Source organism: Eleutherodactylus coqui, chromosome 13 (genome assembly GCF_035609145.1).
Source record: "Eleutherodactylus coqui strain aEleCoq1 chromosome 13, aEleCoq1.hap1, whole genome shotgun sequence".
NCBI classification, from domain to species: domain Eukaryota; kingdom Metazoa; phylum Chordata; class Amphibia; order Anura; family Eleutherodactylidae; genus Eleutherodactylus; species Eleutherodactylus coqui.
The window spans coordinates 47941710-47969632 of NC_089849.1; the positions used below are offsets into that span (position 1 = coordinate 47941710).

The 27923-nt window shown below is 46.1% G+C and overlaps 2 protein-coding genes across 2 annotated transcripts in view; one reads left to right on the forward strand and one right to left on the reverse strand.

The window, feature by feature from the left end:
* Positions 1-378: 378 nt before the first annotated feature.
* On the reverse strand, positions 379-18213 carry DDX27 (DEAD-box helicase 27). The gene is made up of 21 exons (XM_066586199.1): positions 18011-18213; positions 14357-14500; positions 14201-14260; positions 13988-14126; positions 13860-13903; positions 12523-12606; positions 11879-11984; positions 10826-10999; positions 10184-10334; positions 8631-8730; positions 7168-7309; positions 6618-6771; positions 6211-6292; positions 5653-5830; positions 5446-5552; positions 5134-5224; positions 4474-4565; positions 4275-4392; positions 4089-4185; positions 1180-1251; positions 379-783 (listed from the first exon to the last, which is right to left on the reverse strand). The coding sequence occupies exons 1-21, from the start codon at positions 18116-18118 to the stop codon at positions 768-770; spliced, it is 2259 nt and encodes a 752-aa protein (XP_066442296.1). The 5' UTR covers positions 18119-18213; the 3' UTR covers positions 379-767.
* A 46-nt stretch (positions 18214-18259) lies between these two features.
* The window catches only part of FBF1 (Fas binding factor 1), a 47470-nt gene continuing 37806 nt past the window's right edge, over positions 18260-27923 (forward strand). The window contains exons 1-6 of the mRNA XM_066587283.1: positions 18260-18424; positions 18510-18537; positions 20784-20825; positions 22674-22767; positions 25318-25369; positions 27562-27612. Of these exons, the coding sequence (XP_066443380.1) occupies positions 18422-18424; positions 18510-18537; positions 20784-20825; positions 22674-22767; positions 25318-25369; positions 27562-27612 (270 nt within the window). The 5' untranslated portion in view covers positions 18260-18421. The remainder of the gene's footprint in view (positions 18425-18509; positions 18538-20783; positions 20826-22673; positions 22768-25317; positions 25370-27561; positions 27613-27923) is intronic.

The following is a 27923-nucleotide window of genomic DNA, read 5'->3' on the forward strand; positions in this document are numbered from 1 at the left end:
GGAGACAGGTGGCAGCAACGGAAGGTCAACACGGGCAGGGACAGATCCCTGCAGGATTTTCTGGAAGAGGGGCGGGTATACAAGAGGTAAGTATACCCTTGCCTCTCCACTGTCTTCCCAGACTGCTGCTGGAAAGGGCAGCTTTGGCCCCAGAAAGCCTCTTCCCCACGTTTCCCCTGCATGTGGTGAATTTGCTGAGCCAGGGGCCCCCTGACGCTCTTCTTGGGGACACCAAATTTGGAGGAAGACCCTTGGCAACCCTGTGGCATGTTAGCGGCACCGACGCTATTCTTGCGGTCATTACTGTGGGCCCAGGCTCTTCGGGCCTACCAGGCCCCGCTCTGCACTGCAGCACCCCGCCGTAATAAACCACTGGGATCCAATAGTCACTGGTGGTATCTATTAAAGAGACTGTTCACACCAGCACCATAAATAGAAATTGTGATGTAGTGGTGGATCAGTTGGCAGTAGAAAGCTGAATAAATACAAGTGTATGGTAAGATGTTACATCATCTGACACAGCAAAAGATAAAGTCAAGTATTCTGAAAGGACAGCATTAATTATAAAAATGTAATTTATATCCAAGAAGTGTCAACAGAACACAAAGTCCATGAGTCTCCTGGCATGAGAAATAATCGTCCAGGCACCATCCTTCAGGTGCTGCACTGTACCAATAGATCATAATAGTCCACATGAAGGTTCTACAAGGTCCTGGGCAAAGTAGTCCAACAGTAAGTGACAAAGCAAGTAACACAGCTGCTCCGAATCATTTCCTGCGATACCTGAAGGGAAAAAAACAAAAAAAAAACTCACTACAAGCCTGTACCCATACCCGTCACCCCATGTCAGAAGCCAGTTTACCATCCATCGTATAAATGAAAAAGTGACATGTAAATCTGATTTACAGAAAAGGGGCATTCATTAAAACTAAAGTTACCCATAGCAACCAGTTACAAGGCTTCATTTTTAAATGAGTGTTGCTGTAGGCACCTGTGCGACTTCTCATTACCCAGTTTTATTAACTTCCCCCTGTGAACTTGGCCTCCGAAAATAGCCTTACAGCATTTCCAAAATTTCAACTGGAAAGCCCCGATAAGCAAATGTGTGTACAGTTGTATTTTTTTGACCCCAGCTCTTGTACAAAGTTATGGACAGAAGTTGAAGGTTATCTTACATACCGAGATTTTGATTTAAAATTGCCTTTTTTGCGGTGCTGAATTCCCAATCTCTTCCTGTCCTCGAACGATGGTCTAAAAGAGAGAAAGATATGGTGAATGAATTGGCGTCTCTTATGATGTACATTGCAATGGATAAAGGATGGGAGAATTTCTATTTCTTGGTGTAATGTAATGCATAGAGGGGACTTAACTCATGGCTAGGCGACAACTTTATATCAGACAACTCGATAGAAACCCAAAATGTGACCTATGATATACACTGCTCAAAAAAAGTTAAGGGAAAACTTAAATCACACATCAGTGAATGATGAGTTGAAATTCTTCACTGATAGACCTTGTGTAGTATAAGAACAAAATAATGTATGAAAATGGAAACCAAATTCAACAACCAATTACAGGCCAGATCCCAAATCATCCAGAAAAAAACCCAATTTGCATAATTTTCATCATGGCAAGAAGTAATGTGATGAACTAGTATGTGTGCGGACATCGTCTGGGCATGCTTCTGCTGAGACGGCAGGAGATCTCCTTCCAGACCTGGAGCAGGGAACTCCTGGACAGTTTGTGGTGCTACTTGGTGGGGATGGGTGCACTGATGCAGAATATTCCAGACGGTCTCAATTGGATTCAGGTCTGGGGAATGTGAGGGTTAATCAATGCCATTGATGCCTTCATCATCCAGAAGCTGCCTACACACTATGGGAAAATCTGGCCAAGTATTCTCCGGCACGAGTAGGAACCCAGGACCCACTGCACCAGCATAAGGTCCGACAATGGCTTTGAGGATTACATACCAGTACCATTGGCCATCACACCAAAGCAGTCTTCCAAAGATATGTCTCCCCAGTCTATCATTTACCCACTACCAACCTGGTCATACTGGATGATTCTTTAGACAGCTTAATGTTCACCACAATGTCTCCAGACTCCTACATGTGCTCAATGTGAACCTGCTGTCATTGGTGAAGAGAACAGGGTACCAATGCGGACTTGCCAATTCTAGTGTTCTCTGGCAAATACTTATCAAGTGGTAACAGTGCTGGGCTGTAAGCACAGATAACACTACAGACATCGAACCTTAACGGAGCCCATTTCTGATAGTTTGGCCAGAAACATGCAGACCAGCTCGCTGGAGGTCATTTGGTAGAGCTTTGGTAGAGCTCTGGCAGTTCTCCTCCTGTTCCTGCTTGGACAAAGGAGCTGATACCAATCCTGATGCCCATTTCCAGCCCTGCCCAGCTCCCCTCTTGTCACAGCCATTTCCTGGAGTCTGGTTCATGGCCTTGAGACGGTACTGGGAGATACAGCAAATGTTCTAGTGACAACACGCATGGGTGTGCCATCTTCGAGAAACAGGACTACCTGTGCCACCCAACTGGGCTGCAGGTAACACCTCATTCTACGACTAGTGACAAGGACACTAGCAAAATGCAAAACTAGAGAAGAGAATAATTGGCTATGGCCACCACCATTTCCTTTCTCAGGGTTGTCTTGCCATTGCCTCTCCAGTGCTCCCGTTGTCAAGTTTATTAGCATCAAAGCAGTTGAAATTGATTCACAATCACTTATGCTTCCTAGGGCTGCGTTCCCACACAGTAAAACTACTTGCAGCGAGACCCCACCCAACCACAGCAGCTAATGGCCGCACATACTAATTTCTGTGTATTTGTGCAGTGCAAGAGGCCATTGGAAACAATGGGCTTACGCAAATGGTCACGAATGCACAGGAAACCTGCATATTTGGAGCATACGGGCACAAAAATCAATGAGATCTTGTGTCTATATATTTGTGTACGCCAAGGCACGGTGCATTTGCAAACACATATTAACCCCCACAGCAGCCAAAATACGCGAGTGTCAGCGAGGCTAAATTGTGCTTATGCCCGTGTGTTTCTGGCCTTAGGGTGCCATTACAGTGCAGTACTTTTACCCTACAGCCGGCACCTGGGCTCATTATAGTGACTGCATGGACAAGGCCTAGGGCCAGGTGCAATCTGTGTAGCTCTGCCTGCGTTTTGCAAGGAAGAAGCCCTCGTGTAATAGCACCCTTAGGCTGGGTTCATAGGGAATGGAATTGCCACGGAGTTTCCGTGGGGCAACTCTGCCCGCGGCTCCTAATCCCGGGATTAGCTAGCAAAGTGGACAAGATTTTGCAAAGACGTAACATGTCAATTCTTTTTTCATTTTCGCAGCGGCCTCCCTATGGGAAGAGATGGCCACAGCAAAAATGCAGACGGCGAAGTTGTGCTTATCACACGGTTTTTCAGTGCGGGCATTCCGTGACATTTCCGTCCTGTGTGACCCTAGCCTCACTCAGCAGATCGATATCCCTGAAGTTGCAATGATTCGCTGTTATACTGTGATACTTAAGTGATCTCTTCATTCTTTTGGAGGAGTGCACATTTAATACTTTTCTTGCCCTTAAAAAGAACCTGTCATTTCAAGCTGCCTTCCAAGCTTGCACTAGGAGGCAATAGCAGTTATTGATATGCCACTTCCATGCTGCTGCTTGACAGATTTCTCCCTATGCAAAGTAATAGGGAGAAAGCTGTAAATCTGGTGGTGGTCTTACAGCAGGCAGGGATTGGTTTAAAAAAAAAAAAAAAGTCAATCATACTCATCACTCCAACTGCCGCCCGCCACCGCTCCTATCCTCACACTGACTGCAGCGGTGACATTCTGTATACACACACGTGACTGATGTGACCTATAAGGCTGAGGCTAGTGATTGGCTACAAGACCACAAATTCTTCACAAGCAATTCCACCGAAAATAAGCATTTCCACTACATGGGCACATACCCTAACATAGATTGATGCATGCGAGATAAAGGGGCTTCCTTCATTTGAAGGGATAGAACAGCCTAGTATCCTGTTAACCAGCAACTAAACACTGAAGCAGTAACTTACCCTGCTCTGTACTGTTTCAAGGCTTTACGACTTGTGTTGGTCAGCTCTTCATCAAACACTGTGTTCTTCTTCGGTTTCTTTGGTTTTGACTGCTTGGCTAAGTTGTATGAAGAATAGGTGTGTAAGTTAAACCATTATATATACATCCAACCACAAAATATGTGCCGGCACCGCACCAGCACCTACCTTTAGGTTCCTCATCAGGAGGCATGGCCCTCGCTCTCTTCGGTTTCCGGTCTCTCTTGGCCACTCGCTCCGCATACATCTGTGCTTTGAGCACCTCAAACTGAGAGCGTTCCTCTGCCTGTTTAGAGAGAAGACATACGTGTCATTGGTGAGAGTGAGGAATTTGTCTAAAAGGGACATCACTGTGGGGGTCACTTACCGTCAGGTCCTTCTTTTTACTATTTTCCACAAACTTTTTCCTCTTTTTCTTTCCTCTTAGAGCCAGATCAAACTCCTGAAGAGCGTGGGACACTATGGTGGGATCATAACAGAAGAGTGCATTTTAACTTGTTTGCCTTTTACTGTGCAGATCAGCTCATTTTAGATAACAGGTTGACCAGCAATCAGGATTGGAGCAAAAAAGCCCCATTGTACTAGAATTAACTTATGAATCTGTGATAAGTTTCATTAGTAGGGGGGGGTGCGATCTCACTACCGAGACCCCCACTGATCCCGAGAACAGGGATTCCAATTTTTCCCTGTCCTCCTCATTACAGCTTGCAGTGAGGAGATTGAATAGAGCAACAGATGCACATACGCAGTACCACTCCATTCGTTTTAATAGGACTGCTGGAGATAGCTGGGTACAAGTGCTATTTCCCTCAGCCCCACTGAAATGAATGGAGCGGTACCTCCTCATTGTGAGGGTAACATCACAGCAGGTGGCAGAAGACCCCCACCGATCAGACTCATCTATTCTATGAATATGTGATAACAGTTCATTCTGGCACAACCACTTTAAAACTCAAATGGAAAGTTTCAGCCCTAAAAGTGAAATATTGCTAGAAAACTTTGGGTTAATCTGTAGCCATCAACTTACATTTTTCCTTTTTCCTCTCTTCCCTGGTTTGGAACCAGCTTCTTTCCATAGGCTCAGATCCCGGCTCTAACTTCTTTTGTGCTGCACTGATCTGAAACGTAACAAGCCAACATTATAATATGCTCATTTTGGCAATATTTGCTCATTTCTCCAGCCATACAACTGATTAATAGTGAAATCACATCATCACACCAGATGCAGAGTCTTCCATTGATAAAAGCTGAACATGGCCACTGGGCAGACTTCTTTTAAAGAGAAAACCCCTTGAAGTTTTGGAATCAGATGCCTTGTCTCAGCGGAGGATTCTCTTACCTGGGACTCAGATTTCTGCATCTCCTTTTCCTCTCTCTCCAGCTGCAGTACAGCATAGATCTCCTTCTCCATCTTCGTAATCTTGTCCCGAAACTTAGAAATAACATCTAAAAGAGGAGAGCAGAGCAGTCACAACAGATCTAAATCGGAAAAAAATCATTTGCTTGCTAACCCACTAAGCCAGTGAGCTGTTTGACGGTCTCTTACCTTGTGGAAGGATTCTCGCCTTTACTGGAGTCTGAGCTTTCTTAACAATTTCCTTTAAAACCTTCCGCTCTTCTTCCCCAACAAGTGATACAGAGCGACCGGCTTTACCTGCACGCGCAGTACGGCCGACTCGGTGCACGTAATGCTTCACTGTGGCAGGCATGGTGAGGTTGATTACCTGAAGGAAGAGAACCAAAGATCTGTCAAATCAACCCTGTCAGGATTCTCTGCGCAGCAGTTCACCAGAACACAAAGCAAAGGGGCACGAGAGATCAGATTACCACCAATGCAAACTACATGGCCAACTAGGTATTGCTGCAGTATTAATATTGCAGCCATTTGTAATACAAGGATGGCTCAAGTCCACCAGAGCAGGAGTCTTAGAGGGGATCCCGAGCAGGGGACCCCCCATTCCATGAGGTCCATATGCCCTAATAGAGCACATGAACAGGTGTTATCTTCTTGGGACAACCGCTTTAATATCACAGATTGACTGTTCCACCCGCCATGACAAGAAGTTACATATTACAGCTAGTATTTTCTCTGGTTATTACTCACCGTCTTTACGCCATGAATATCTAACCCTCGAGCGGCTACATCTGTTGCAACCAAAATGTCAACCTGTTCATCTTTAAAACGTCTGTAAAACAAGTGTAATTGTTAAAAAGGAAAAAAAAAAAGTTCAGTCATTTGTACAGGACATAGCCTGGTAGAGTTGGAAGGGACCTCCAGGGTCATCGGGTCCAACTCTGCTCAGTGCAGGGATTTACTAAATCATCCCAGACAGATATTTGTCCAGCCTTTGTTTAAAAACTTCCATTGAAGGAGAACTCCCCACTTCCTGTGGTAACCTGTTCCACTCATTGATCACCCTCACTGTCCAATATCTAATCTGTGTCTCCTCCCTTTCAGTTTCATCCCATTGCTTCTAGTCTTTACATATTAGAAAAGTCTGATCCATTTACCGGAGCGCTTCTAAACGCTGTGTCTGGGAGAGGTTTCCATGAAGTTCTCCAACTCGTAGCCCCATCAGCCCCAGGACGATGTGCATACGATGTGCTTGTTTCTTTGTCTGAGTGAACAGCATGACATGGTCCTGAAAGTTGCGAGTGAGAAGTGCTGCAAGAAATCAAAAAAAAGACTTCTTCCATGATCAACATCATAATCATCACCTCATAAGGTGCAAAAATTAATGTGTCCATAGAAGTGGCTGTAACTGTAAAACTACAAGGCAAGTGCATAGAGCTGTGTTCCCCAAGATCAGGGACCAAGATGCACAAGGTGCACGAACACACTATTGCCATAAGGAAAGCAAATCCCCAAGTGTCAATTAATGCATTTCCAGGGGAAATAAGAGGGAAAAAAACACTTCCCACAAGTTACAGGTCTTTATAAAAAAAAACAAAAAACACAACATTGACCCAGAATTTTACTTGTTGGGGAATACAAATATCTACTAAAACAAAACAAGTAAAAAGAGCCAATAGGTCCTCTTTACAATGACAGCAGGCTCACCACAAGCGATGGCTTCCCGGTCACCCTCCCGATTTGGTCGGATCCTAACAAATTCTTGGCGCAGGAAAGGAGCCACATCAGTGTTACTGTTTACAAAGATGCGCACAGGATGTTTCAGGGACACGGAGGCCAGATCTTGAACCTGTGGAAGATCAAACTCAACGTATTGCAACAAGTTTTCACCCGAAGCTCAAAAGTACCGGATAGGATAATTGCACAAACTCAGAATTGTCTCCTGGTAGATGAGCCCTGGACTACTTATGTGGATTTCAGACATTCCGTTCGCCTTCTCTATGCTAAAGTTTGCCAAAACCTGCTATTGGCAACAGCTGACATGGAGATGAACTGCTGCCAGACACAAATTAGAGCAATGTTTCTTCGGTCTACTGAAATACACATGTATACTCAGCTGATCCGAGAGGGAATGCTATAGGGAGGTGAGGATATAGTGTTTAGTTAAAGGAGCCACCAAATATGGATATTTTAGGAAGCTAAATGGGACTCTAAGGCGCTTTTTTTAGTCTAATTCTTGAGTTCCCCAAAGTTAAGGGCACCATTCTTAGAAGAATGAAGTATCAGCCATATTGGATTTTTTTCAGCCAACCTTCTATTAAAGTGTAACATCACAAGATGAGTGGTTTCAGACTTCTCAGGTTATGGGACCTTATTTTAGATCTATATGAGTTTATCAATAAAACCATTCTGACACGTTATACCAATGTATACAGGCCATTTATAGGGGCTATCGGAGAGCAAAAACCCCCCAAAAATCTCTAATACCAGTGGGCTCACGTCTCTCAACATCCCTATGCATGCATTCAAGGGCCATTGTGCTGCCACGGAACTTGTGGGATTGAGGCAGGACTTGAAGTCTTTCAGTACACACTAAAAGACTTAAAGTCCCAGCATCCTCTTCATTCTCCTCCCATGAACACACTTCTCCAGTCACTCCATCCAGTCAGCAAAACACTGGAACACGTGACCACAATGAGCCGAGAATCCATCCTCTTTTAGGACTCCAATGATGATGACCCAACGCAACGTGATGGGCGGCTGAATCATCAAAACTGTGGATCCTGACAGCAGCATTCATATTAGTAAGTTTCAGCTTGTGAGACTGCCAGACAGTTGAATTCATTTTCGATTCTCTGAATAACCCCTTTAAGTATGGCACCAGGAGAAAGTCAAACAGACAACATCTACTGCTTATCTGAATGAAAACAGCAATATGCAGAAGTTCAAACATACCTACAAGAACCTCCTAACTTCTACACTCAGTTATCTGATAGACGTCAAACAATGTCCAGTCATAGGAAACAGCAGGCAGATACTCAGTAATAACAGAATAAGCTATTAGCTATATATAATTCCCCAGCAGGACAATACTAATAGATCATTACCAATACACACAGAGATTGTTGGAACGATCCCCTATACACCATGAGTGGACTGCATTACATTACCTCCTCAGACATAGTTGCTGAGAAAAGCAATGTCTGGCGCTGATGGGAGCAGAGTCTGATGATCTCCTTCATCTGTTCTTCAAAGTACTCATCCAGCATCCTAAAGAAAATGGAAAGGTATAGTATATGATAATGAAGCGAGATCTATTCTACTCACCTGCAACCCAGGCCGCTAATGATTATTATGTCCATATACCAGCTCCTATAAAATAGTTCTACTGTTCACACATCCAGAAAGCTGTTCCAGTATAACATCACTTATAAGCCTTCTTGCCTTATTATTTTCTTTTAAATAGTGTTCTGTTAAAGGGGCACTCCAGTGATCTTTTTTACCCTTTATTATGTAGCTATCCTCCAGTATATATAAAAGTGAGCCAGTGTTACCTTTTTATCTGAAAGTTCTTGCCTCTTTCTCCTCAGATGGTTATGTGATCTCAATTCTGATCAGCTCAGTTCAACTTTGATTTATGTGCTCTGAAACTAGTCAGTTTCGCAGTCTGTGCGAGGCGATTACATGGACACTACCACAAAACTGTCTAGAGGTGATGATAATTAGACTGTCCACCTAGCAGGCAGAAATGGTACAGCCTCTAGCTAATGCATCAATAGGACTGATGTCAAAGTGAAACAAAAAAACAAAAACAAAAACAAAAAAAAAAAATCACACCATCAAAATGGTGACTGATAAGCATTGGACAGGAGGTTGCACTGCATGGAAGTGGCTGCAATATATAAAAGAGATCTACAGCGTGTGACAGGCAATCACGTGAGGGCCATAGATGAAAAAAATGTGTTTTCACTGAAGTGGGGAAAAGCTACTACAGCAACAAAACCAGCTATCACAATTCTGAAAGTGACAGTGTATTTCTATTATGCGTTTTCCTCCCATTCACACCAATAATTTCCTGAGACTGTTGGGTCGCACAATTTGCAAGTCACAACTTGACCACATTTACTTACATTACATGCGATGCAAGCAAAGAGACAGTAAGATCTTTGGCTGTGTGTCGCACCCAAAGTCATCGTGTAGATGTAACCTTAAAGGGGTTCTGTCATAAAAAAATAAAAAAAATTCTATACTTGCCAATCCTCCCCCATCTTCTCCTGTCCCTTGCAGTCCAGGTGGGTCACTTCACCTCCAGCTGGCTGACTCCTCTCCGTCCTGTGAGGTTACGTACATTGGCTGGCAATCTTTTTCTTGACAGCCAATGTATGTTACGTCAAAGCTCACATGTGAGCAGGTTCAGAGACTGCTCATGCACGCTTTCTTTGAAATAGATTAGAATTCCTTCCTAGGCAGTGAACGCTACAGCACAAAAACCTGACCTTTACTGACCCGACCGGAAGGAATGTGAGAAATGCAGGCTTCATAACAAGAAGGCCATCGTGCGGTGAGGTGACCGGGGGGACTGCAGAAGCTCAGCCAGAAGAAGATGTGGTAAGGAACATAGGGGAGTATAGAATTTTTTTCCCCTTTTAATGACAAAACCCCTTTAAATGTCTTGGAAAAGCCCCTGGTGTTTTATATCTGCATCTTTAAATAGGATATTTACCGATCAGCCTCATCCAGAATCAGTACTTCAATAGCATCAAGGCTGAATGAGGGGCAGTTGTGCAGATGGTCAATGAGTCTTCCAGGAGTGGCAATAAGAATATCGGGTCCAGCTCGTAGGGCAGCCTCCTGAGATTTAACATCCAGACCACCTGAAATCAAAGGCAGTGTAGATTTGTGTAAAATGCCACTAAAAGCCAAATCTTGAGTATATACACGCAATAAAATGAAAGAAATAAGATTCTGTACGAGTGGCAGTGGCATACTTACCAAAGGCACAGCGTATACGACTGCTCTGGGTTTGGGCACTGAACTAGTAGCACCACACTACATACACAGTGTTATACAGCTCATACTGAGTTCAGTACTAGCTATATACGTCCATATGCTGTTAGCGCCCCCTAGTGATGGCTGCATGCATCCAGAATTATATGATTTAGCAAGTCAGAAAACAGGGCTGCCCTATACAGAATTCTATGGCGATTTATTTCATTTCATTATGGACATAACTGAACAGCGAGTCCCATTCTGAGTTTTCAATGGAGCACTAGGATTTCTGTCTACACCCCAGATAGGTGGGTAACAATTTACAAGCATTATTTAGCCCCGGTGGACCTCTTGGCCAAACGCTCAGTGCACTTACCTACAGCAAGGCAGCATGTAACCTCTGTAAACTGGGCAAGCAGTTTGGTGACCGCATGCACCTGGATCCCAAGCTCACGTGTTGGCACCAAAACCAGAACGCGGCTTATGGGAGCCTCTCGAGGCTTGTAGATAAGACGCTCCAGAACCGGAAGCATAAAAGCAGCAGTTTTCCCTGTAAGAAGAAACAAAAGTGAATAAGAGGATAATTAAGAGAGTCTTATAAATATGGCTTGTTATATGAGATATAGCATGCTGCAGCGTATGCTTAGGCTACACATGACTGTGCATTGTATAGGAGGCAACTAACACAATATATTGGGTAACTGCACAACTAACAATTCCCCAATGTACACTTAAAAAAAAAAAAAAAAAAAGTTTTTCGAGGGATTTTGAGATTCTGAAAAGTTTTCCAGGTTACAGCTGTATTCTTCAGAAGCAAAAAAAAGTGGAGTTTCACCTTAAAAGGGGTTATCCCAGCAAGAACACGTATCGCCTGTCCACAGGATACGTGATAAGTGTATGATTGCTTGGGGTCTTCCCTGTGGCCCAGGGATCACAAGAATGACGCAACCCAACTCTACCCAGTGAATGGAGAGGCAGTGTGCATGTGTGACCATCGCTGCAGTCACTTCTATGGGACCAACTATGAAGATATAGCGGAGCGATTCGCTATCTTTGAAGACAAACAATGGAAAGGCGGGCATGGGTGTCCAGTATCGTTCCATTTATTTTTAAGGGACTGTCCAAGTGCATGGCTATCTTGGGCAGTCCCATAGAAATGAATGGAACAACACTGAGCAGCCATGACCACCTCTCCATTCGTTCAAGACATGCGGGACCCGTTTTCCTGATCAGTGAGGTTCCGGTGGTTGGACCCCGCTGATCAGATACTACTCCATCCAGTGTATAGATGATAAGTTAGTTTCATGTCTTGACCCAAAACTATGTTGCATATGGTGTGATCCACCTTTTATTTGGCTTCCCCATTAACATTAGGCTCACTGTAGTGCAGGAAGGCATCACCCCCTTCCATCTAAAGGCATCTCCTCACCTGTCCCAGTAGCAGCGCAGGCGCAGATGTCTCTTCCCAGCAGCCCCACAGGGATGCAGGCCTTTTGGATAGGGGTTGGTTGTGTGAAGCTCATGGCAGATATCGCCTATGAAATAAAGAAAGACTTATAATTACAATAAAAGCATATAATCTGCCAGTAATGAGACTTGATGGATTATGAGATATGCAGATTAAAATGAGTAATAAACTGGTACTGGCATTCATACAGGTGGATAGAATTACTACATTTCATGGTACTTTTTCTGATATTTTAGAGAGTTACTCATTTTAGCTTTATAACTAGAGATGAGCGAACACGTTCGGCCCCGCCCCTTTTTCGCCCGAACACCGAACTTTGCGAACACTTCAGTGTTCGGGCGAAAAAGTTCGGGGGCCGCCATGGCAGTGCAGGGGGGGTGCGGCGGGGAGTGGGGGGGGGGGGGGGGGGAGAGAGAGAGGGCTCCCCCCTGTTCCCCGCTACTGCCGCCCGCGCCGCCGCGCATCTCCCCGCCCCCCGGCGGCACCCGGACCTTTACGTGCGAACACTGCAGTGTTCGGCAAAGCCGGTGTCCGGGTGCGGATGTGTCCGTAACGGACATGTTCGCTCATCTCTATTTATAACCCTTGAAGACGTATTCCAATACCTTAAGCAGGGGTCGGGACAGATTCATGTCTTGGAAAGTCAGGTTTTCATTGTACTGAGAACCATCTTCAAAAAACCCAGCAGTCTAGAAATGAAAGAAATAGTCAACTTCTCCAAATACATCCGGACACTTACAGGCAGTTGTGCACAAAAATACAAGTACATGAATACTTCAGCCTCTCGGTGGCACACAGTTTCTGACATTCTGTACAATGGAATACAGGTGCCCAGTGTGCAGTGATATGGTGGCCATGTATGGTGCAGTATTAAAGGCGTTGTACCAGAATTACAAATTATTCCCTACTCACAGGATAGGGAATTACTTGCTGAACAGTAGGAATCTCACTGCTGAGACCCCCACTGATCTTTAGAATGGGGTCTCATACGCCCCCCCAATACTCCTCACTGCAGGCTTACTGCAGCCCCCCCCCCCCCCCCCCCCCCCCCCCCGGTAAGAAGAATTAATGGTCGTGCAGGCACCCTACTCCTATTACAAGTGTCCTTACATAGTATCACTTATGGGTCTTTAAGATACCATTTATAAGGGATTGTACCAGGATCACAAGTTATCTCCTATCCACCGGACAAGTGGAAGGGGTGGGCAAAAAACCCTCAATGAGGATATGGGACCCCCCCATTCTCAGAATCGGCAGGGATCTCAGAGCACCAATCAGCAAAATTATCCCTTATCCCGTTGATAAGGGATAACTTGCGATTGGACCATTTATGGCTTTTATATGATTTGCATCCAAATGTAACCACCGTTTTCCCCTCTGCAGCCTGTATCTGTAATTCTCAGTTTTCTCTGAGCAGATAGGTGGAGACTAGCTGCTATGATGTCTCTGATACGCTGCATACTAGCCTGTAGTGTCGGAGACCTTTTTTGTCGGAATGCAAGGCACATTTTAGGCTTTATGTAATAGAGTATGCTGATTTTAAAAAAGCATGAGAAAACCAACAAGCAAATACAACCCCCTCACCTCCTGTAATTTGTCTCAGGACCTTTGTTACTTAAGATATGCATAGCCATGATAGCTTCTCCATCTCCTCCCCCACCCGCCATCTGTTCTTCATAAACTTCAATAGTTAGCATGATTCCCTTCATTTCCTGTTCTCTGTCTTATTATCTATGTCCCTAGCAGATTTCACTTGACAACAGGCAGTGGACAGCAAATTGTAAGGCAGGGGGATCCCTAGTGCTTAGCGCTTTAGAAGGATTTTAAGCACAAACATCATTTTAGGTAAATAAAGCGATTTGCAGTTTTACTAGTTATCAGGCCGGCTATCATATAAGCACAAGTCTGTTAATAGTGCAGGGTCTATTTAGGTATTACTTACCCCTGCATTTTTCTTTTTCTTCTTCTCCTTTACTCTGAGTGTGTCTACAAGTCAACAATAGGAGATAAGTGACAGAACTGTCCAAAAGTCACATATAGTAGAGGAGAGACACGAGTCAGACATCTCACCAGCTTTGGTTAGCACAGTCTCTTCTTCCGATGAGAACTCTTCTTCACTCTCCTCATTTTCTGAGGGCTCCTTCTCTTCCTCTTCACTTTTTACTTCTTCCTCTGCTTCTGACTTTTTGGGAGCCTTCTCCTCTTTCTCCTGCGTTTAACATGGAGGGTTTAGAATTTTCTACCAGGAGGGTGAAGAGAAATGTTCTATGATGGGTAACGTACCTGGTTCTTCCTCTTCTTTCGAACGGTCTCAATCTTCTCATCCAGACTGGTGGCAACTCTCTGAGGATAGAAGTCAGACTTGAGTCCCATGAACTACACAGACATCTTCCCCATTCCTTCATATCTTTACCCCCAATGTGTGTCCTGAAGCCTCACCTTCTTCAGCTGCTTCATAACGTCATCCATCACCCAGCTGTCATCAGCCTGGCCATCCCGCTCGCCAAAGACAAAGTCTGCGTTGAAGTCACCACTGCTTTTCGCTTTGTTTTGCTTCTTCTTGTTAAGGACAATGGGTTGCTCCTGTTATACAAAGTGCGGATCACAGAGAAATGATGAGAATAATGGCCATTTTACACAGAATGATTGTTCAGCTAATCACTGGATCGTGAGAAACTGATTGATAATCGCCAGTGATTGAACGAACAGACGATATTTTTCAGTTTAGTGTTCAGTTTACGAAGGCATGAAAATCAAATGACAATCAGCCTGTGTAGACCGGCAGCCGTTCATCTATGAACTGTTTATTTACTATAAATGAAGGCGAAGGGGGCCAGATGTAATCGGGCAGCTACGCCGCACCGGGCCCAACGCCCAGGGCAGCTACGCCGCACCGGGCCCAACGCCCAGGGCAGCTACGCCGCACCGGGCCCAACGCCCAGGGCAGCTACGCCGCACCGGGCCCAACGCCCAGGGCAGCTACGCCGCACCGGGCCCAACGCCCAGGGCAGCTACGCCGCACCGGGCCCAACGCCCAGGGCAGCTACGCCGCACCGGGCCCAACGCCCAGGGCAGCTACGCCGCACCGGGCCCAACGCCCAGGGCAGCTACGCCGCACCGGGCCCAACGCCCAGGGCAGCTACGCCGCACCGGGCCCAACGCCCAGGGCAGCTACGCCGCACCGGGCCCAACGCCCAGGGCAGCTACGCCGCACCGGGCCCAACGCCCAGGGCAGCTACGCCGCACCGGGCCCAACGCCCAGGGCAGCTACGCCGCACCGGGCCCAACGCCCAGGGCAGCTACGCCGCACCGGGCCCAACGCCCAGGGCAGCTACGCCGCACCGGGCCCAACGCCCAGGGCAGCTACGCCGCACCGGGCCCAACGCCCAGGGCAGCTACGCCGCACCGGGCCCAACGCCCAGGGCAGCTACGCCGCACCGGGCCCAACGCCCAGGGCAGCTACGCCGCACCGGGCCCAACGCCCAGGGCAGCTACGCCGCACCGGGCCCAACGCCCAGGGCAGCTACGCCGCACCGGGCCCAACGCCCAGGGCAGCTACGCCGCACCGGGCCCAACGCCCAGGGCAGCTACGCCGCACCGGGCCCAACGCCCAGGGCAGCTACGCCGCACCGGGCCCAACGCCCAGGGCAGCTACGCCGCACCGGGCCCAACGCCCAGGGCAGCTACGCCGCACCGGGCCCAACGCCCAGGGCAGCTACGCCGCACCGGGCCCAACGCCCAGGGCAGCTACGCCGCACCGGGCCCAACGCCCAGGGCAGCTACGCCGCACCGGGCCCAACGCCCAGGGCAGCTACGCCGCACCGGGCCCAACGCCCAGGGCAGCTACGCCGCACCGGGCCCAACGCCCAGGGCAGCTACGCCGCACCGGGCCCAACGCCCAGGGCAGCTACGCCGCACCGGGCCCAACGCCCAGGGCAGCTACGCCGCACCGGGCCCAACGCCCAGGGCAGCTACGCCGCACCGGGCCCAACGCCCAGGGCAGCTACGCCGCACCGGGCCCAACGCCCAGGGCAGCTACGCCGCACCGGGCCCAACGCCCAGGGCAGCTACGCCGCACCGGGCCCAACGCCCAGGGCAGCTACGCCGCACCGGGCCCAACGCCCAGGGCAGCTACGCCGCACCGGGCCCAACGCCCAGGGCAGCTACGCCGCACCCGGCCCAACGCCCAGGGCAGCTACGCCGCACCCGGCCCAACGCCCAGGGCAGCTACGCCGCACCCGGCCCAACGCCCAGGGCAGCTACGCCGCACCCGGCCCAACGCCCAGGGCAGCTACGCCGCACCCGGCCCAACGCCCAGGGCAGCTACGCCGCACCCGGCCCAACGCCCAGGGCAGCTACGCCGCACCCGGCCCAACGCCCAGGGCAGCTACGCCGCACCCGGCCCAACGCCCAGGGCAGCTACGCCGCACCCGGCCCAACGCCCAGGGCAGCTACGCCGCACCCGGCCCAACGCCCAGGGCAGCTACGCCGCACCCGGCCCACGCCCAGGGCAGCTACGCCGCACCCGGCCCACGCCCAGGGCAGCTACGTGTAGCAGAACTAAGTGTCCTTTAACACGGAGCGAGAAATCGTTCGCACAAGTGAATAATGACAGAGTTCGCTCATTTGGCCAGATTAATTATTTAAAATTTTGCTTGCTAGGTCATTCACAGCAGTGAATGTGAATGACTGAACGATCGCTGTTTACACGCAATACGTTGCGAATGAGCGATTTGTATGCCTGCATAAAATGAACGAGAAGCAAGAACATTATTGTTCATCGGTCAATCAGTGGCCGTGTTACACTGAACAATTATTCAAATTCCCACGATCAAATGATTTTTTTGAATAATCATTCCGTGTAAAAGGGCCCTAAGAGTTTGTGTTGTATAGGAAAACATGGGTGGGCAATGGTGTTATAAAACACCACTGCTATCTGCATGTGAAGAGACTCGCAGGGCACCGTGGGAGAGCGAGTGCTGCATCACATAGGAAAACGACAAGTACTGTTTGCTTTTTTTTTTTTATAGGGGTTTTATCAGTATAAAAAAAAAATCTAATAACTAGGCCGGGCATAAAATAAAAAAATATATATATACATTTTTTTATACATACTTTCTTTCCCCCCAGTTTCTGTAAATTTCAGGTAATTTATTTATTAACCCCTCCCAAGCTGGATACTCATTTTAATCGACCTCGGAGGGATGGAAGGCTGAGTCAACCTTTATCCGGCTACCTGAACCAAGCTGGCAACCTTCAGATTGTGAGTGAGAGTTTAGAACTGCATTCCGCTGCCTTAACACACTGCGCCACACGAGGCTGTAAAACTACAGCTCATCACGCAAAAAACAAACCCTAACAGAGCTCCGTCCATGGACAAATTTAAAAGTTGTGGGACTTTGAATAATTTTCCACCCAAAAAAGTTTTTAGTGTGCAAAAGTGTAAAAGCATAAAAAAATTATTTATAATTTTGCTATCATTATAATTGCACCAACCCGACGGAAAAAAAAATTATGCTGCATGACTAACACTGTAAAACAAAAAAAACACTAATAATGACACGTTTGTTTTTTTCTCTCCCGGTTCTTTAAAAAAAATAAAATAATGAATAGAAGTTTTACAACAACATTATTATATGTCCCAAAAACAGGACCAATAAAAACCACAGCTTGTCACACAAGAGCAGGCCAGACGGCCATTTAGACGGAAAAATAAACAAAAAGTTATGGCTTTTGGAAAATGGAGATGAAAATCCTCAAAAAAAAAAAATCATTGCGTCCTTTGGGGCAACATTGGCCGTGTCCTTAAGGGGTAACACAAATGGCAGAGGGGTATTCTTTTCCATAAACGCAGACAATCTCATTAACAGGCAATTCTGGGTTCACCAAAAAGTTTATCATAAAAAGAAAATTATCCAACTTTAAAAAAAGTTTTAATAAGTTTTGAGCATTGATTCACTACGGTTAAGATCTCTGCTTGCGGCCATTGAATGTCCTAGTCATGTGACGGATACACAGACAGGAGCAGGACAGTGTCTATGGAAGGGACTCTACGTAGTATGCATATAAGGACACGCTGGGAGTTGTAGTTACCTCATCGTCCTCCTCGGACTCCGGTTCCTCGGGGATATCCTCATCATCATTGATGGTCCTGATGAGATCCAGATCGGTCAGCATCTTCCTGCCGGCCATAGTCTGCATAGATCCTGGTATATCGCGATCACTGCACAGTCCTATCGGCTCATACTCCAGGACTACACACGTGTGTACTGACCATGTAACCCGGAAGTGGTGTGCGCTAGATATGTGACCCGGAAGTGATGTGCGCCCTAACCATGTGACTCGGAAGTACACGGGATTAAACCTAACAGTGGCGCGTAGAATGCTGAGTGCAGTTAGCGGGAGGGGAGGAGACTGGGAAACCCCGGCTGCCATGGTAACAGGGAGACGCCGGTGCTGTGTGTGCTGTAGCCATGGTTACTGAGGGGACCGCAGCCTAGCAGTATGGTGAGCCCCAGCATCAGCGCTATGTACTCCGCCATCATGGCAGTCCGACCACTAGTGATTTACTCGTCTGTGTTTTATATTCCAGGCTTCCAAAAACAAGACTCCATTCAAAGGTGAGAGAGCCCTGCTCGTCCTGCTCCTGCTCCATCCATGGCCGGCAGCCTCTTAAAGGGCCACGCCACTATTTCACAAGCTTCACCCACCATGGCATTTTGTGACAATTTTAGTTTTGCAGCATCTTGGGAAATGCAAATGCTATAATTTGAGGGTGTATGGCGGTGTTCCCCCAAAATGCAGCGCTCTGGCTAGTCTGAAGCTACAGCTCCCAGCATGCATCTGTGAAGGCTTGCTGGAAGTTGTAGTTCAATGGTAGCTGTAGAGCCACATATGAAGGAATGCTGGGGAAGGTAAATCGCGCCAATATCTCGTCCATCAAAGGAGGAGAAGTAATCTGCAGAGCGAAGAGCTGCTTTTAATTGCGCAATAGGCGTTTTGGATTCGCCTGATCTGTCGCTTCTTTCATTTAGACCGTCCTGAAATCCACAAGGCATAAAAGTTTCTGTTTGTTGCAAATTTGTGGTGTTTTTCTTTTCGGCTAATTGGTGCGGATTTTATTTCGACTTTGATTTCCGTTCGTTCTGCATTGCGGATTTGCAGGCGGATACTATCCTGTGGATGCCAGTTTATAGTTTACTTACAGGACTGATCTACATACAAGGATGTCTCCCCCTTCCTCCAAAAACAAAATAAAAAAATGACCTTACTGGTGACAAAGGGGAAAAAAAAGTAATTATTTATATACAAAATCCCAATCCAATAAAACAACTACAATACCCCAAATATATATTATTGTAATCATTAATGCCACCCTCTGTGCCTGCACAAATGCAGATGGCTGAACCCCTTCTCCTACTACCTGATATAGGTCACCTGCACACGGGCGGATGGGGTTCTGCATGCCGAATCCCGCCCTGGCAGCAGCAGCGTTTGCACATACCTGCTTTCTTTGTGCTTCATCTGTACTGCAGATGGTCCGCACGGCTCGCTGTCAGACGTGCGCAGTACAGATTTTTTTTTTAACTCCTGCTTTTCCCGTGTCATCACCTAGTAATGGCGCGGAATCCACAACCTTTCCGCAATATAAATTTCAGAGGGGGCGTGGATTGGATGGCTTCCATCGACCTCATTGTAAGCTGGCTGCGTTGAATTCGCTCAGAAATGGAGCACTCTGCGATTTTTAATTTTTTTTCCCCTCCATGAGCGGAAATTGCAATTGATATCTGCTCATGTGCAGGAAGAATCACTTTTCCATAGCACGCTATGGGTGGTATTAGCTGTGAACTTTAGAGGCGGACGCCCGCTCCGGATTCCGCAATGCAAATCCGCCTGTGTGCAAGCAGCCATAAACTGTGTATTGGTGCACTTCACTAGTCTAAGACGCTACATGCTGCTTTGACTGGTCAACACTGCTTATGTGGGCTGCACTGGTTAATCAAAGAGGTGAAGCCACAGGCAGGGTCGGAGCTTAGAGCTACACGGTTCTGAACAATGGGACAATACACTCCGCTCCTTCCATTGTACACATGCATACTCCTCTCCTAGGACGGACCTCCACAGGCTACAAGGACGACAGCCAATTCATTGCCTTCCCATACAAGCCCTTTGATTTTAAACCCCATTTACACGGGATGAATGTGAGGCAAACGATGCTCGACACTTGTCCTTGCATGTACTCGCTCCAATGCTATTGCACAGGAGCGAGTATCGTTGACTCGCAGTGGGGTGACTGGAGAAGATTTGTCTCCTCGTTCTCCCCCGCCGCTCTCCATTCACTTAACACAGCGGCCGTTCAGTACTGAACAGCTGCTGTTTACACTGAGCTCATCGTCCATCATTTATGCAGCTTAAAATCCTGAATGATGATCGTTCAGTGTAAATAGCAGCCGTTCAGTACTGAGCATCCACTGTGTTAAGTGAATGGAGAGGGGCGGGGGAAAGCAAGAAGAGAAATCTCCTCCAGCTGCTCAGCCCCTTGCTAGCCGCTTTGTCAGAGAGCCAGGGATACTTGCTCCTGTGTAACAGCACGGGAGCGAGTATGTGCGGGGTCGAGTGCTGGGCATTGTTTGCCCGACATTCGTCTCGCGTAAATGGGCCTTTAGTTTGCATTCTGTTGGTGTTCCTCACTTACTTCAGTTATATATAATCTATAAAACGGACATAAAGCACCTGAATGTAATGTGAACGTATGCTGATTCATTTCTCTGCCTCTTACACTTTTGCTTCTATTGATATACTCAGTCTGGCATTATTTGCAACCGCAGTTGATACTGATACAGAAGCTCTCACTCTTTGTCCCCAGATTCTATCGATGATGTCCTTGGAGATCTTCTTGGTGATGATGGTGAGTCAGGCTGCCTAGAGACATAAGTCTACCGCTTCATGGGGGACCACAGTTTCCTGTGAGTCATTGTAAATTTGTTGCGCTACCACAACTCACAAGCGGCCTCAATGTTTTTAAAAAGTTGTGTGTGACTTTTGATGGTCATATGGATGGTTGTATCGATGAATTGCCTGACGACTGTGCCGTTCTGACCAGACTGTTAGGGGGTGTTGGGAGCAGTGGATGCATGAGGGCACACACACAGGTGACTGGGCTCAGGACGCCCTTAATAGACCACCAGTAGAGGGAATTATCTGATTGCCCGACAATTAAGAACAGCTCCAACTGTTTCGTTGTCTGCCATCCAGAGACACGGGACATCATTGTGCTGATCCTGTAATCACTTACCTATATTAACTCCTTCCCGCTCCTGGACGTACCTGGTACGTCATGGCAGCCTGGTACTTCCCGCAACATGACGTACCTGGTACGTCCTGGAGATAGCACGGGATCACATGTGATCCCGCGCTATCCCGCAGCGGGAGCCGGCTGTCAGTCACAGCCGGCGTCCCGCTCCAACAGCGGGGGGACATCGGAGATGCGCCCGCCGCTGTTAACCCCTTCCCTGCCGCGATCTAAGTAGATCGCGGCAGGGAAAGAGTTCACAGAGGGATCGCGATCCCTGTGTGTCTCCGGCCGGAACTCGCGATGTTATCGCGAGAGCCCGGCCTTTCACCATGGCAACAGGACGCCAGACACTGGCGTCCTGTATTGCCTGTGCCTATAATCGCTGTACAAGCGATAAGGCATGGCAGAGCAGTAGCTCTGCCATGCCTTATGACAGCGATCATAGGCACAGTGATGTAAGTCCCTCAGAGGGACTCAAATAGTATAAAAAAAAAGAAAAGAAAAGTGTAAAAAAAAGAAAAATGTAAAAAAAAAAAATGTAAAAAACCCCTTTTTTATGCTTTTTCTAATATTAGCATAAAAAAAGGGAAAAAAAACTAAAACCCCACATATTGGGTATTGACGCGTCCGTAACGACGTGTACAAAAAGTTGAAAACGCTTTTTATTTTGTACGACAAAAAGCGTAAAAAAAAACGCTAAAAAACAGAGGCAAAATGCTAATTTTTAGCATTTTGCCTCACAAAAAATGCAATAAAAGTGATCAAAAAAGCCGTACATTCCCCAAAATGGTACCAATAAAAACTACAGCTCGTCTCGCAAAAAATAAGCCCTTAAAGAGCTCCGTACATAGAAAAATAAAAAAGTTACAGGACTTTGAATGCAGCTATAGAGAAAAAAAAAAGATTTCCAAAAAAAGGGGGTTTTATTGCAAAAAAGTGTAAAAACCTAAAAAAAATATAACAATTTTGGTATCGTTGTTACCGTACCGACCCGCAGAAAAATTTTAGTGTGTCATTTATGCTGCATGATTAACGCTGTAAAAAAAAAAAAAAATCTATGGCAGAATTGATGCGTTTTCTCTCCCTGTTATCATTAAAAAAAAAAAAAAAAAAATTTACGATATTGTCTATATACCCAAAAGTGGCACCGATAAAAACTACAGATCGCCACGCAAAAAACAAGCCCTTACATGGCCGCGTCCACGGAAAAATAAAAAAGTTATGGCTTTTGAAAAATGGAGATGGAAAAATACCAAAAAATCGCTTGGTCCTCAACGCCAAAATAGGCCATGTCATTAAGGGGTTAACATTACAATCACATATAAAGGGTCATTGGATTCAGACAACTCCTTCTAGGATAGGGATTTTTTTAATAATGTGTGTATAATGTACTGTACTTTATATGTAGCATCTGAGCTGAAGAAGGCAGAGTTGTGTTATTTAATGCTGTCTTGTTCACAGATCCATCTCCACCAAGGCCACGGAAAGCATCATCTCTGACATCAGCGTCCACCAGCAGAAATCGGGCTACTGTTTTGTCCAGCACTGCCAAAAAGTAAGTGTGTTAAAGTGTACTTCCAATGAAGCAGAAAAAAACCATTTAGTTAGGTTACACAGACGGTATACATGAAGGGGGCTGTCTGATTGTTCAAAATAGAATTAGCAAATTTCCTAAAATTAAAGGGGTTGTCCCGCGAAATAAAGTGGGTCTATACACTTCTGTATGGCCATATTAATGCACTTTGTAATGTACATTGTGCATTAATTATGAGCCATACAGAAGTTATCAAAAGTTTTATACTTACCTGCTCCGTTGCTAGCGTCCTCGTCTCCATGGTGCCGACTAATTTTCGGCCTCTAATGGCCAAATTAGCCGCGCTTGCGCAGTCCGGGTCTTCTGCTGTCTTCAATGGGGCCGCTCGTGCAGAATGCCGGCTCCGTGTAGCTCCGCCCCGTCACGTGCCGATTCCAGCCAATCAGGAGGCTGGAATCGGCAATGGACCGCACAGAAGCCCTGCGGTCCACAGAGAGAGAGGATCCCGGCGGCCATCTTCAGCAGGTGAGTATGAAGACGCCGGGATTCGGGTAAGTACTACCCGGTTTGTTTTTTTTAACCCCTGCATCGGGGTTGTCTCGCGCCGAACGGGGGGGGTTAAAAAAAAACAAAAAACGTTTCGGCGCGGGACAACCCCTTTAAAAGCAAAAAAACTACTCACCTGTCCAACCCCTGCCAACACAGCATGAAAGCTTTGGTGGCTGCTGCCACTAATCAGTGGTTGTGTTTTCTTGAGCAAATTGGACAACTCCCTTAGGCCGCATGCACAGGGGCGGGTTGGAGCCTGCAGCGGAATCTGACCCTGTGCCCGGCCAGCATCTGCGTGTACCTGTATTTTTTCTCTGTACTGCGGCTGGTCTGCACGGCTCGCCATATCGGAGATGCGCAGTACAGATTTCTTTTTCTAAAGCTCCTGCTTTTCCCGCGGAATCTGCAGCCCGTCCACAATGTCAGTTACAGACGGACGATTTCCATTGACTGCAACGAAAGTCATCCGTACGGGTACCGCAGTAAAATGAAGCATGCTGCGATTTAAAAAAAATAATTAATTTCTATTTTTTTCTTTCAATCTGCGAGTGGAAACAGTAATTGGTTTTTGCTCGCGTGCATGAAGAATCATTTTTCTATAGCATGCTATGGAGGGTTAGTGCTGCAGAATCCGTAGGCGATCGCCCACTCCGGATTCCGCAGCAAAAATCCGCCTGTGTGCATGAGGCCTTAAAATCGCAGCATGCTCCATTGTCCTGCGGTGTCCACACAGACGGCTTCCATCAAAGTCACTGGAAGCCTTCTGATCCGCAACCCCTATCTTAATTTACATTGGAGACGGCCCCCGGATTCCGCGGGATAAGTAGCAGTTTAAAAAAAGTCTGTACTGTGAATTTTCGATGGTGAGCTGTGTGGACTATCCACAGTACAGATGAAGATTGAAGAAAGCAGGTATGCAGGGACACTGCTGCTGGGACCGGATTCCGCATGCCGAATCCGGCTCTGCCGTGTGCAGGCAGCCTTGATCAGCTCTCTTGCAAAGATTGCAGCTAAAAGAGGTATGCCCATCTCAGCAGTTATGTTATCTCCATTCTCTTAATTTTTTTTTTATTCAAAAAGCAAGTTAAAGATGATAATAATCTTTTAACCTCTACTGTGCCCATGAACAGTTGAAACAAAGCAGAATAGCATGCGTTTAAATGGTCAGTACACTTTGAGATAACTTATGTTAATATAATACCAGTGTAATATCTAGCAAAAGTTCAAATCCCTTTCTTTACCTAAAATAATGTTTTTGTGATGAAAAATCTGAAGTGTTGGCCACTAGGGGATCTTCCTTCTGTCTAATTTGCTGTCCACTGCCTGTTGCCAAGTGAAATGACTCATACTGCTCATAGGCATCTATGAAGAGCAGAGTAGAGGTGGAGGATAGACTCACTACTGGAGCTAATGGCGAGTGATTTACAGTATTGAAATCACACCTCAACTGCTTGGTACTCCTGAACAGTGTCTCCATGATTATGTTATTTCTCTGCATGTGCTATAAAGGGTTAGGGAGTAGAATGTGCAGTTTTCTCCTTGTGCAGTGTATAGAACATAAAATAATGGCAGGCTCATCCACCTGCTTAGAGAGAACTGAAAATTGATTGTACAGCCTGCAGAGAGGAAAAGTAGTGAAAAATGCAGGCTACAAGTCATATAATGGCTAGAAATACATACACACATTACAGCTTATCCTGAAAAGTTACATGAAAGTGCAGTTATACTATAACTTGGTCCATGCACATAAAATGGTTGTTGGCTGACAGTGATCTCCCCCATAAAGCTTCTGCTCAGAACAGCTAAGTGTGCGTGTTTATCTCAATAGGAAGAGGGAAATAATAATCTGCCAGAAGTGTTTATCCCTGAAGGAACTTGCTATCAATGGCAGTCATCTGGAGACTGTCCAGGTATTCCATATACCCTCCATTACCCCATATTGTGCCCTCCATTATAAGAAAACGGTAACTCGTAAAATATATGTTTGCACCTAAATACTTATCATGTTGTTCCTTGACACAGGTCATTACTTGATGATGACTTCTTCAGTCAACTTGCCAAAGAAGCAGCAGAGGTAAGGGTCATTTCTGAATTTGAACTTGCTCAAGAAGTTGGTCCAACCTAAATCTGCCTCCTTATTGCCAGTGATCAATAGTAGGTGAAACAGTTTGGGGTTTTTTTACTTCACCTCTGCTATTAAGTGGGGTTTGCACTCCTGGTTGAGTTGTGTTCTTTGCACCGTGCCTGGTCTACAGTGGTACTTTCAGGAAAAGCCAGAAGGGTCTGTTGTGTCCTTTTTTTTAGATAGGTCGGTGTTGTACCCTCAGTGAACAGAGATTGATATTGCTACTGTACATGCGTCTTTTTGGTTTTTGAAAAAGCAGGACTTTCCTAAATTAAACGCTTCCTTACAACTATGCAACCCCTTGAAGACTGCCAAAATTACCCCCTTCTGATAGATGGGGCTGAAAACTTTCACCTTCAAAACATAGGAGAAAGCTCAACTCTTTCAGATCTAGAAATCTTTCTGTCCTTCATTCAACTAAGAAGAAAACTGTTAAGTAAAGTAACCTAGTATGCAAGGCTGATTAGACCTATGTCCATCCAGTTCAACCTATCACCCCCCCCAATGTTGATCCAGAAGAGGACCAAAAAATCCCAATGAGGTAGAAGCCATTTCTCCCTATTTAAGGTAAAAAAAAAAATCCTTCCCAACTTCAATCTGGTAATCGAAATAATCCCTGGAGTTATTAATGATAGTATATAATATTGTATCGCTCAGGAAAGACACCCAGGCCCCTTTTGGACTCTTATCCTGAAGTATGGTCCTGAAAGATGTGTCGTTGTCAAGAAGACTACTGAGGGAAGAAAAGAGACAAAAAAAAGATTAATGTGCACTAGAATACCAGAACCGGAGCTGTGGATGAGGTTTTGTGGACTCTTAGGCTGATGGTGTTTGTTGCAGCGGATTCCTTTCAAATCCGAGGCGAGATCCACATCTGAAGTCTAATTTTTTTTTCACACACAGATGTAAAATCCACATGAAAAAAGTAACCTGTAACTATTTGACACAAAATCCATGTCAAAATCCACATATGGATTGTTCCCATTTACTGGACCAAATGCGCTGGCAGGTCGGCAGCTCAAACATGTAAAAATCTGCAGCGACCGAGTGGATTTCTAAGGCAGATTTTCATTGAAGTTCGCATTTAGAATTCAGCCTGTGTGAACATAACCTTAAGATCATCTGTAGTGACAGAAGGCAGCATGTAGCGATTATAGTGCTAATAATCATTCAGTCCAGTGGTTTGCACGATAATTGTTAGGTGTAAACGTGCTTTTTTTAAATTCTTTGTCATTTTCAATTTTTAAGACATTAACGACATTCATGATCCAGGATTATTTGCATACAGCTTTACAGTAAATTTTTCCTATTTTTGTACGAGTCTCACGCAAGAACGGGACATGTAATATGCAGTGTTGGAAGAAGAAAAGTTACTCCCTAGTCGTTATCTCATGACAAGTACCAGTATTTACTTAACAGGCCGGTTAGGAGAGCTACCAGATCTCTATAAGTGTATGTCGCCATAACCTTGTCCTAAGTTGTCCTCATTTTTTGTCATCTTCAGTTATGATAAGGCCTCACTGGTTCTTGCATCTTGTCTGTTTAACTTGGACTTCTTTACCTATTCTTGTGCATCTTCTCATCCACCTTCGCTGATCTCAGTTGCTGATCTCATTTCTTCCTCCTAATGTTTTTGTTTCTTATACATTAAACGACCATCTGGTTCTGGGACAAAATTTGACAAGGAATGGGTGCGTATGGGAGGGTAGGGGGGTTATATTACCTGTCGCTGCCCTTTCTTCCTGTTCGGACGCTGATCTGCTTGTTTCTGGAGCCACTCTTCCTTTCTCCAAGAAGACCATGAAGAATGTTGGACTGCCTGATGCACACTGACTAGCAACGGTGCACTGGTACTTTAACACATTACATGCTGTCTGATTGGCCAGTGCTAGTCACGTGAGCAGCACTGTCAATCAGAAAGCAGTGTGTGTCATGTAGTAACCGCCGTCTTGGTCATCTTGGAATTCTGCAGAGGGGTCCTAGAAGAAGCAGATCAGCCGCAGAAGTGGGAGAAAAGATTGCACCAGGTAAAACTCCCCCCTTCAGTTTCTGAACAAATTTGGTCTGTATTACGGATGTGTTTTCATCCGCTCCTCTGAATTCGGCCGTACACTACTGATCCTTGTGTCACCTGTCTACAGGAGTCGGATGTCTCTGATGGAGATGCACAGGCTCTGCTTGAAAACCTGAAGGTAAATCTAATTTCTGAGACCCAATACCTACATTTCATAGAAAAGTGCATTACTGAACTTTTATATCCTAGTAATGAATTCCTATTTACTGCCATCCAATAATCCAGAACGTTTAATAAACCAACACTTTTTTTCCCAGCAATATGACAAGATAGGAAATGTCTGTTAGATTATTTGGGGCGTAATTCCTCAAAGTTCACTGTCCTTACATTGGACTTTTTTTTTAACCTTTTTCACATCCAGTAATCCAGAATATCGAATTAATAAGGACCCATTCATCTCAAATTAAAAGGATTGTCCGGTTCCTGGGC

Bases quoted from the DNA above. Each gene is read 5' to 3' on its own strand.
- DDX27 (XM_066586199.1), bottom strand. From the start codon at position 18,118: ATGCAGACTATGGCCGGCAGGAAGATGCTGACCGATCTGGATCTCATC. The intron at 8,731-10,183 runs GTAAATATCCTA...CATTTTCTTTAG, and splicing joins ATTCTGGATGAGGCTGATCG to GATGCTGGATGAGTACTTTG. The intron at 6,293-6,617 runs GTAAATGGATCA...CTTGTTTTACAG, and splicing joins CAGCGTTTAGAAGCGCTCCG to ACGTTTTAAAGATGAACAGG.